The sequence below is a fragment of the Schistocerca piceifrons genome, chromosome 5 (assembly GCF_021461385.2).
Source record: "Schistocerca piceifrons isolate TAMUIC-IGC-003096 chromosome 5, iqSchPice1.1, whole genome shotgun sequence".
NCBI classification, from domain to species: domain Eukaryota; kingdom Metazoa; phylum Arthropoda; class Insecta; order Orthoptera; family Acrididae; genus Schistocerca; species Schistocerca piceifrons.
In genome coordinates, this window is record NC_060142.1 from 239,526,381 (window position 1) to 239,538,178 (window position 11,798).

The 11,798-nt window shown below is 41.9% G+C and overlaps 1 protein-coding gene across 2 annotated transcripts in view; it reads left to right on the forward strand.

Annotated features, from left to right (window-relative positions):
• Positions 1 to 11,798, forward strand: part of LOC124798030 (protein Mo25) — a 39,662-nt gene that overhangs the window by 25,417 nt on the left and 2,447 nt on the right. For both annotated transcript variants that reach the window (XM_047261245.1, XM_047261244.1), the window contains exon 7: positions 4,672 to 4,776. In XM_047261245.1, coding sequence (XP_047117201.1) covers positions 4,672 to 4,776 — 105 coding nt within the window. The remainder of the gene's footprint in view (positions 1 to 4,671; positions 4,777 to 11,798) is intronic.

Sequence of the window (11,798 nt, forward strand, 5' to 3'; positions counted from 1 at the left end):
ACACACCTTCCCTGTCTGGGTGGAAGCACACCTTACCTTAAACTTGTCACACAGGGTGGTTTATTCAAGATCACTTGACGGATTATCAAATGAGGACATTCAAACTTACCTGTCTGATCAGGGAGTAACTGCTGTACATAGAGTAATGAAAAGGGTTGAAAAGGAAATGGAACCAACCCGCAGTCTCTTCTTTATGTTTGGCAGAGCGCAACTTCCATTGAACATTACAGCGGGATATCAGATAATATCTGTTCGCTCTTACATCCCCAACCCTAAACATTGCTATCAATTTCAGGTTTAATGATTATCCGCCAGTAGTGTTCCAATTCAGCTAAAGGCGCTACCTGTGGCAGGGATGCCCATATGAGGGTGATTGTTCGCCCCCTCCCCCTCCCCTTGTTGCATTGACTGTATGGGAGACCATGCTGCTTCCTCTAGAGATTGTCCTATTTTTAAAGATGAATGAATTGTTCAGGAAATCAGAGTGAAGGAAAAGATGTCTACCCTTGCTGCTCATAAGTTATTCACCAGTAGAAAGCCCACTGTGCTCCGTGTGGGTAAGTATAGTACTGTCCTCACCTCTCGTCGACCTACTAATGTGGTGGCCACGCATACTCGCGATCTCACCTTTAGCGCCACAAGCATCAGATTGGTCAGCCCAAAGATCACCCATTCAACCTCCCCACTTTCACCTGCTCACTCTAAGGCTCAGCCTTCATTGGCTCCTAAATCATGGGGCCCCAAAATTGGACAGAGCCTACTCATGAAGATTTTTTCATGCCCCCAGACCTCACAACCCTCAACTCCTTCATTTCAACGTCCTGCTTCCAATAAGGCTCATAAGGATCAAAGTTCCTCTCCTCCTTTGCCACAGCTTGTCTCTTCTACAGCGCTCCTCAGTGGTAGCTGCCCTCGGCCGTCTTCCATGTTGCCGAGATGCTCCGCTGGCAGCAGGAGCTGCCCCTGAACAACCTATGGATCAGGCTCTTCTGCCTCTGGCTGATTGCCATTCCCCACCGTCAGCCATTGGCTCTCAGTGGTTCTTGAGTTGACGGAAACTGTGGTGAGATTTTCCTGTTTTTCGTCTACCCTATGTAAATTATCCATTGGAATACACACGGAATTCACTCCAATCGGAATGAATTGTTGATCCTCTTAAGATCCTACTGCCCGGTCATCTTCTCTCTTCAGGAAACAAAGCTACGTCCCCATGATTGCTTTGTGTTCCCTCATTTCCAATCAGTCCAGTTTGATCTGCCCTCTGCTGATGGCATTCTGACACGCAGGGCACTTAGGATTCTTCTCTATGATATTATCCATCATCACCCAATCCCCTTACACAGTTCCTTCCAAGCTGTTGCTGCACTTTTATTACTTTCTGGATACATCTTCTCTCTTTGTACCATATACATTCCATCATCCACACCAATGGCAAGAGCCGATCTCCTTCATCTCCTTAGTCAGCTCCCACTGCCCTATTTGTTGACTTGGGACTTCAATGCTGACCAACCTCTTCGGGGATCTCCGCCTCCTGTCTGAGAGGCTCTCTGTTGATTGACCAACTTCCACCAAGCGGATCTTGTTTGCCTAAGCACTGGCAAACTTGCAGTTTTGTCTGCCTCCACGTCAACCTACTGTCATTTGCACCTTTTGGTCGGTACTGTTAGGATAGCTCAGTGCTTTGAATGGTTCGCTCATGCTGATACACACCTGAGTGACCATTTTCCCTGTGTCCTTCGATTACAGTCACAACTGGCATCTACGCACCCAAGACACTGGAAGTTTTTCCAAGCCTATTGGATACTTTTCTACTCTCTAGCAGGTGCCTCAAGTCTCCCATAACAAGAGACTTGCCGTGATGTGATGACGTTGCCCTGCTTGCTGCACTATTACCACTCTGGGGTGCAGTTTAGTGCTGTGCGTGGCTGTGTTCCCTTTGCAGTTCTCTGTGTGTCTGTCAGTGTAACCCACGTGTCACCACACTGGAAGCTACTGACTTGGAGCTGCTAATGCAACTCTCTATTGCAGCATTCTCACTACCTCTTATTACCTTCACTAAAGACTTAATTTTGCTCCAAGACTGGTAGGATACTCCATCTTATTATTGAAGCTCACGAATGCTATGTCTTGCCTTAAAATGTTTTAACCACTACAAGCTTGCTTTAAAATTTAATGACCCTCCAAGATCATTAAATTGCCTTTGCACGTAAAATGGAACCATGGCTAGGGTCTCCTTGTGATCATTTTCTTGTAAGCCGCTTATAAACATCATCATACAGGTCCGTGTTCATTATGAGCTTTATAATTTTAAGAATTTTTGATTCATCAATAAAACCAAGCTCGGATGCAAAGTTTGTGATGCTCAAGACTATAGCAGGGGGGAGGGTGGTACATGAAGAGTGGGAAGGGTGGTACATGAAGTTAAGTGGTTGTTTGGTTGATGGACATTCAGGTAATGGACGCTGTGCTGTACTGTTCTGTAGATGATTACTTCACATTCCTCTGCTCATGGCGGGAAGAGACTTGTGCATCATGGAAAGGCTTTCTCATAACATACCAAAACACAGACTGCTACACAGGGCAAAGGACTTTTAATTCTTCCATATACATCTTGTTAACAATGAAAGTTACAGTAATTCGGGCTTAAGCAAAGTCTGCAAACTTCCTTCTGAGCTGTGGGCACCAACAAAATAGAAGGGTAAGAAAAGGATACCAGTACTCTCTTAAGTGCTCTTCATTGCACACAGGGTGACTGACCTTGTAAACGTGTGTATCAGTGTAATAAGGAAATTATGGAGTGTGTTAGTAATCTTTATGACCAGAGACTGGAAGAGTTTCAGATTTTTTTATAAAGATGCATAGTTTTTATTGTTTAGAATACAGTAAAATAATTTTACCAGAACCACTGCTTAGTATAAGGGATATAAACGTTAACGAGGTTGTTGGGCACATATAAATCTCATATTCTGCCATTCATGGAGTATTAGTGCAATTTAGACAGGATTGCAACTGTATTTGATTTGGCTCTTGTAAGTTATTTTGGTATGTTATGTACTCTGTAGCCCGCGAAGAAATTGGGCTGTTCACGGGTATATCTTGTTACAGATTCCATGGTACTGTGTGTGCCAATATGGTGATTTGCCACAATATGGTATGTGCTTAGGAAGTGTTTTTTTGGCCACGTTTCTTAGGCTAATTATAAAATCATGCCTTGTTGCAGGACTTAAGTGTGCCTGATGTGAGATATCAAGTATGACACTATAAATTAACTTGAGCTTTTAAGCAAATAAAGCACCACAGTTACATTTTTTTGCAGAGCTAAAAAATTGTTCAGAAGTATTGTGCAAATAATTTAATACAGAAACTCCAGGACACCTTCTGTATTAAAGGAAATTTGAAGTGATATTCTACTGCGCATCTGGAAGCATTGAACTTGAGAAAGTCTTTAGTAGATATAGATCTGAAATAAAAGTTGCCACAAAATTTAAGTAGATATTTTCTTTATCTAAAAGTAGTTTTTCTCTGAATGGTACCAAGAATGCTACTTTCTAATTGGCTAGGAACATGTTTGAAGGGTAATGGGCTTAATAATATAGAAAAGACAGGTTGCTACTTATTGTAAAGAAGACGTGTCAAGTTGTAGATGGGCACAATTAAGACACATACATAAAGCTTCACATACACAAGCAAACACACCTCACAAGCACGCGACTGCCAAAGCAGCATCTTGGGCTGGAATGAGCTTAATGGTTTATACAATTGCAGTCTTTCTTGGCGTATTCCACTGATGAATTCTTCTCGGGTTATCAGCCGAGTGGTGGTGTCATCCTGTTGAAACGTTTCAGTGAGTTTCGTACCCATCATCTTCTGGAGAAGATGATGGGTACCAGAAGATGATAGGTACGAAACTCACTGAAACGTTGCGACAAGACAACGCCACCACTCGGCTGATAATCTGAGAAGAATTAATCAGCTTAATGGTTGGGTAAAGTGACCATACAGCCAAGAAAAAGCTCCTCTTCTTTGTTTAGACTTCATGTCAGTCACGCAATCCCACATGGTCACTCTTAACGTCAATGACTAAAGGAAATGCATAATGCAGTGGTTGTTTTGTATTATTGTCAATATATTGCGTGTCAGAGTTTAGTTACATTTAGTACATTAAGGGCAGTCAGCAATTACGATGGTATATGCAAGTGTGGAACAATTTTATTGTGTGTCTCTCAGAACTTATGTAAATGAATTTATTAACTTGTGCTGTATCCAGCTGCTAATTTAAGTGTTAATCATTAAGTCCAAGTAGTTTGTGTCAGCAACATTGTAGAATAGAGAGAATTGGTGGAACAAGAGACGGAGAAGTGGAATTAGCTCTAACAATGTCACAGCTTGTGAAATATTATGTGGTAATTGAAACGGAATTGTTTTTGGAGAGATTGGAAGCATTATATTTGTTCATGCTTCTAAAATAAGTAATCAAAGCATTTGAAGAAAGCAACAAGTCTTGACATTGCCTCACTTAATCGAAAATGTTTGTTTCTAAGTTATTACAGTGTACTGCATTATTTTTCATCCTTACAAAACTTCAGCACTATATTGCACCTAAATATAGTTCTCAAAAATTTATTCTGAAACTTCAAATGCTGTATTAACATGTGACCTTCTGTTTTTCAGGTTATGACAAGATACATATCGAATCCTGATAATTTGAAACTAATGATGAATATGTTGAAAGAAAAATCCAGAAATATTCAGTTTGAAGCCTTCCATGTTTTCAAGGTAAACATGCTTGTGTTAATTATTTTTATATTGTAGTATGCCATATTTAATCTTATCATCGCATGCAACCAATATACCAGCCCACATCTCGTACTCTGAACTTTGATACTGTAATCACAGAAGACAGGACATGTAATTTGAGACTATTATTATTACTATTATTATTATTATTATTATTATTATTATTATTATTATGTCCAATGTGAAAATTGAAGTTTGTTGGAAACATCTTGTAAAAACGTTAGTTAACCATATTTGATGGTATGTCCACAGTTGTACAGCCGATAATCATACCTCTGAACAAATTAGGAAATTCCATGAGAACTCGTAGCCTTCTAGAGAGAAAGAAATAAATTCAGATATATGTTTTATTGTTAAAGTAAATTGCAGTTTTCTCTTCAGTAAAATTTAATTTTTATGGCCTCCATTGTAGCACCTTTTTCTGTAACAGCTCCCATTTGTCTTGAACAACAGTGCTGGATATTAATGTTTTTTTTTTTCACTTTTTTATGAACAATCAGTATGGTTGCTATAGCAAATTCATTTTGAATCTAAAGGCATTGCCCAAAAGATGGATGGCCACTCTACAGCTGCCATTTGTAACATTGCTGATCCTGCTGACCCCAAGTTATCTGGTCAGTTAAGAAAGTATTTTGTCCCTAGGTGGGATTACGGTTGTTGCACATGAGTTGCAGCAGGGTGGGTGGCACTGCAGCAATATAATGAAGCAATATGAAATGGAAATCGTGTAAAACCAGTAATAGGGGAGGCAAATGGAAGATTCTTGAAAAGTATGGTGCATCCATAAAGGAAACTGCATACAAGACAATAGGGTAACTAATTCTTGAGAAATGTGCCCAACAGTGCAAACTTTCATCAAATTGGCATTACAGTAGGCATGGAATAAATTAAGAGGGACTATTTGGATCATAACAGGTCAGTACAGCCTGTATAAAATTGCAGCAGAGATATTCAGGGAACTTAATGTGGAAAGCTGTGGAAGAGAAACAGTGTTGTTGTAGATCTGTGATAGGTAAAATTAGAAAACAAATGTGTAGAAATCCTGTTAGATATTGCAGGTTGGGTGCACAAGAGAAAGAATTGTGAGATTAGGGCCATACTTTGCGCATGGTCAGTCATTGGTCTCTTGCTCCAGATATAAATGAAACAGGACATAAAGTTGCTACTATATGTACAAAGTGCCCTCCACCACACACTGTATAGTTGCTTGCAGTGTATAGGTGTAGGTTTAGGTTCATGCTATTGAGAAGTATTTTGTGTCCCAAAAGTGAAGACCCATTGGATGATAAAAGAATGTTGGAAATGGGTTTTTGGTGAGTGTTCTGTATGCACTCATTTTTTCAATGGTCACCAGAATACAATAATTGTTATCGAGGATCGCCAGTAAAAATAAACAGCTGCCAATCACAAATATTCTAAATAAAAGAGATATTAACTTCTGTTATTTACGAGAAGGAAAATGGAAGTATGATTACAGGACTAATTCCTGGTCTCTGCAATGAAGTATGTAAGAGCATCTTTATTGAGTGACTTCAGTCTGACATTTGTGGTTAAAAAGACCAAAGTAATTCAGTGTTGCATACTTTCCAGCCTGAATAATATATCTATAGATCTTCCTCATGCCCTATATATGGGAATTAACACCAAACCGTATGCTATGCCCCATGAAAGATCTGTACTCGTCTCCTGAAACAAAGGAGGGATAGTAATTTGACGAACACCTGTAACGGTGCTCTCACTGGGTGCATAAAAAACTCGGGGAAGGTTTGCATAGATTTTTTATATTAAAAACACAAATATGTGCTCGTGTGCTGAAAACATCTTTGTTGGTAACTTGACCACATCTCTCCAGTTGCAGCATTGCTGGTAAAACTATATTGCTCCACCATCTGCAACAGCATTAATCACCTAAATGTAAAAATATGTGCTGACATTCCATTTCGGTATTTAGCAGGAAGTGTGCGTGTCAAAAGAAATAAGGAATTACAAACTGTCCATATGGAAAGAAAAATATGTGTAAAATGGTAAGTGAGCTGTTGGAAAAGTCAAAGGAAAATACCCATATAAAATTCAGGCTCTCTCTTGTAACAGAGGTGATGGAAACTTGTGTGTAGGAATTTTGTTAGAAGATAGCCTCAGATACACAACTATGAAAATGCATAATTAATTTTAGTGTTTTTGTGTTGAATAAAAATCCAGTGTTTAATAGAGCAGTTTAAATAAAATGCTGCCTAATTCTTCATGCTTTCCCGGCGATCGGTTGACATCTTGGATATTCGGGAAGCCAGCCGGATGTTCGCGTCGTTCTCGCACGATATTTCAACAGCATGCCTCGCTGTCTTCTTCAGGTGCTACCTGAGACTGGTCCTTGGGTCGATCGAGTCCAGTATTTATGCCTGGGAGGAGCTGGGCGTTCCGTAATCGGTCCGCGCCGGGTTGAGTGTTCCATCTGTGGTCCGCGCCCACCAGACTCGGCCTCAACGGACCCCTCCAGTCACAGATGTTCAGACTGCCGTCGGTGCCCGTTCTGGCCGTCCTCAACGGATGTGGTTATCATCTGAGGTGTGTCGGACCCGGTCTGAGATGGTGGGTACTCTATCTCCTGACTGTTACTATGATTTCCACTTCTGTTTCGTGATGGGCACTCCCTAATCAGTCCGCGCCGCATCATGTGTGTTCCGTCTGAGGTCCGCCCCCGCCAGATGCGGCTACATTGTCCCTCTCTGGTTGCTGGTGTTCCCTCCACCGTCCACGCCCGGCCTGGCCGTCTTCTGAAGTCGAGTTCATGATCTGGGGTGTGTCAGATCTGGTCTCCAATGTCAGACACCTTGTCTCACGGCTGTTCTCTCGGTCTCCACTTCTATTTCTTGTAGAATCCCGGAGTGTCCTGCGTTGAGTTTTCACAAGCTCAAGCGCCGGATTCCAGGCAGTGCTGATTTGGTATCCCAAGTCACGGTTGATTAGATTGTCTGTGACCTTAATCTCAATGGCTTCTTTAATGACACTGTCCCAAAATCTTGAGGTCTGTGTCACAATCTTGGTGTCATTGTAATCCATTGAATGACCAAGTTCAAGAAAATGCTCTGCTAAGGCTGATTCAGTTGCCTGCCTGAGTCTGGAATGTCTCTGGTGTTCTTTACACCTGATGTTCACAGTTCTGGTGGTCTGGCCAATGTATGACATCCCACACTGGCATGGTATGTTGTAAATACCTGGCTTGTGTAGCCTCAGGTCATCTTTTACATTCCCCAGCATAGCCCCAATTTTGGTGGGTGGGCAAAATATGCTCTTGATGTCATATTTCTGGAGAATCCTGCTGATCTTGGCAGAGATAGGTCCGGCATATGGCAGGTATGCCATCTTCTTGGCCTCTTCTGGTTCTTCTTCTTGATCCTTTGGCCGGTTAGCAGGTTGAAGTGCCTTCCGGATATCTCTCGAGGAGTACCCATTCCTGCTGAACACTAATTGTAAGTGTTCTATTTCTGTGGCCAGACTATCAGGATCTGACAGAGTTTGTGCTCTGTGGACCAGTGTTTTGAGCACTCGATTCTTCTGTGCCGGATGGTGGCAACTGCTGGCTTGTAGGTATAAGTCAGTGTGCGTAGGTTTGCGGTACACTCTGTGTCGCTGATCTATTCAGGCATGTTCTCACCTCGACGTACCTCCTATATGGGGGTCAATTTTATGAACAAACAGAAGGGGTGGCTATGGTCAGCCCCCTATCACCAGTGGTGGCCAACCTATTTATGGAAAGGTTTGAAGAGGAGGCACTCTCTTCAGCCACATATCAGCCCAAGTGCTTTTTTCAGTATGTGGATGATACCTTTGTCATCTGGCCCCATGGTAGAGAGAAGTTAGATGAGTTCCTGCTACATCTGAGCTCTTGCCATCCGAACATTCAGTTCACAATGAAAATGGAAAAGGATGGACTACTTCCATTCTTGGATGTTCTGGTGAAGAGAAAGGCAGATGGCACATTTGGACACAGTGTGTACCGCAAACCTACGCACACTGACTTATACCTACAAGCCAGCAGTTGCCACCATCCGGCACAGAAGAATCGAGTGCTCAAAACACTGGTCCACAGAGCACAAACTCTGTCAGATCCTGATAGTCTGGCCACAGAAATAGAACACTTACAATTAGTGTTCAGCAGGAATGGGTACTCCTCGAGAGATATCCGGAAGGCACTTCAACCTGCTAACTGGCCAAAGGATCAAGAAGAAGAACCAGAAGAGGCCAAGAAGATGGCATACCTGCCATATGCCGGACCTATCTCTGCCAAGATCAGCAGGATTCTCCAGAAATATGACATCAAGAGCATATTTTGCCCACCCACCAAAATTGGGGCTATGCTGGGGAATGTAAAAGATGACCTGGGGCTACACAAGCCAGGTATTTACAACATACCATGCCAGTGTGGGATGTCATACATTGGCCAGACCACTAGAACTGTGAACATCAGGTGTAAAGAACACCAGAGACATACCAGACTCAGGCAGGCAACTAAATCAGCCATAGCAGAGCATTGTCTGGAACTTGGTCATTCAATGGATTACAATGACGCCAAGATTGTGACACAGACCTCAAGATTTTGGGACAGTGTCATTAAGGTCACAGACAGTCTAATCAACCGTGACTTGGGATACCAAATCAGCACTGCCTGGAATCCAGCGCTTGAGCTTGTGAAAACTCAACACAGGACACTTCGGGATTCTACAAGAAATAGAAGTGGAGACCGAGAGAACAGCCGTGAGACAAGGTGTCTGACATTGGAGACCAGATCTGACACACCCCAGATCATGAACTCGACTTCAGAAGAAGGCCAGGCCGGGCACGGACAGTGGAGGGAACACCAGCAACCAGAGAGGGACAATGTAGCCGCGTCTGGCGGGCGCGGACCTCAGACGGAACACACGACGCGGCGTGGACCGATTAGGGAGAGCCCAGCACGAAACAGAAGTGGAAATCATAGTAACAGTCAGGAGATAGAGTACCCAACATCTCAGACCGGGTCTGACACACCTCAGATGATAACCACATCCGTTGAGGACGGCCAGAACGGGTGCCGACGGCCAGAACGGGTGCCGACGGCAGTCGGAACATCTGCGACTGGAGGGGTCCGTTGAAGCAGAGTCTGGCGGGCGCGGACCACAGATGGAACACTCAACCCGGCGCGGACCGATTAGGGAACGCCCAGCTCCTCCCAGGCATAAATACTGGACTTGATCGACCCAAGGACCAGTCTCAGGTAGCACCTGAAGAAGACAGCGAGGCACACTGTTGAAATATCGTGCGAGAATGACTCGAACATCCGGCTGGATTCCCGAATATCCAAGATGTCAAAATGCTGCCTTCCTGTACCAGAAGGCCACATAGATTACAGTAGTAGGAAAGGTGTGAGCACTCACATAACCAGCTTGAAGGATTAACAACAGAAACGTCATGAACTAAATTTCCACTTGTTGGAAATAGATATCTTATCACCTTAAGCATCCATGATGACATGATACTGCTAATTAGTAAATGGAAATAATCATTTTAAACTCATGACATTCCAGTTTAACAATTAACATAATTTCTGGATGTATCTGTTTTCTTATTCTGTATTGTGACACACTGCTCATAATTTTCAAATTGTCTCTTGACAGAGAAAAACTACCTGTACATTCTTATAAACTACAGCATGTATGAAAAGCTGTGGTAAGTTGCTGTTGTTTACTGTTTCTGCAGTATCTTCTTCCTAACTCCAGTTGCTGTCGACTTTGTCCTTATGTGTATTCTCATATGTGAATGGATAATTTGCTGTCAAGACTAGGAGGGAAAAAAAATTGATATTTAAGGTTTCACTCCTCGGGCAGAAATGTACTTTTGTGTTTTTTAAATCATTTAATGTAGTCTGTAGTAACAACAAACAAACATAGTAAAGAGCTCAGTGAAGTGTTCATTACTTACTGATTTGTGGCATAGTCTTCATGCTCCCCTCACAAAAGGTAGTCAGTTGTAATTAATTCTTGAGAGGTTGAGGGACGGTCTATAATAACAGGCTTAGATTTCTACTGAGAGAATGTTCTGTACTAATTCCAGTAGTGTTTGATAAATAATTACCTCAAATTTCTATTTAATGACACTAGAATATATTTTAAAATGCTGAGGTTTCTAGGATTCATTTTCAGTGCATATCTCAACTGAATACCATTTCTGAAGAATGTTGAAGATTGTGAATAACCTGAAGTGTCATGATGGAAGAAGCAGAAAACCAGCAGGTCACACCCATTACAAAGTTGCAGCTTGTTTGGTCTCAATCTTGTTATGGACGTACCACCTATAGTTATACTTGACCTTTTGTGAACATCTTTAATACAGTGCAACTGGAGGCTTATAGGAGAAGCCAAACTCATAACATGTATGCAGAAGTTAATCACTTTAAACTACTAAAGTGTCACTTCTAAGAGAAAGTCTGTGACGTTCTGTTGTATAATTACTCCCACAATGAAAAAGCAACTATTCATCATACAAAATCAATGAGAGCGTGACAGAAATGCTTATCCTGCAATGTAGTAAGTCATCCATAGTTAAAACTTGTGCCATACCATGACTGAAACGTTGATTTCCTACTTCTTTTTCAATTAGTCACCTCTGTAACCAGTAGGTTACTTCAACATACATCTAGACCTGATTCAAATTTCCTCTGTCACAGATTTTTCTATCTACAATTTCTGAACACTACTATCAGAAGTTTTTTGGGACAGAGTATGTGAGAATAGTGTGATCTTGAGATTTGTTTGGATAGCCTATTACTTAAAGCTTACGAAAACCTGGCTTAGGGAATCAGTATTAGCATATTCAACTCTGTCATTTGAAAACAGCAAAGTTGTTAGAAATCTAAGCATAGAATCTTGCGATGGTGCACAGTAGTGATAGACCTGAAGGTTCTCCTGTAGTGATGGATCTGCAAGCTCTTCATAATTTTCAAATGACTTGTTTTACAATTTTGTTAA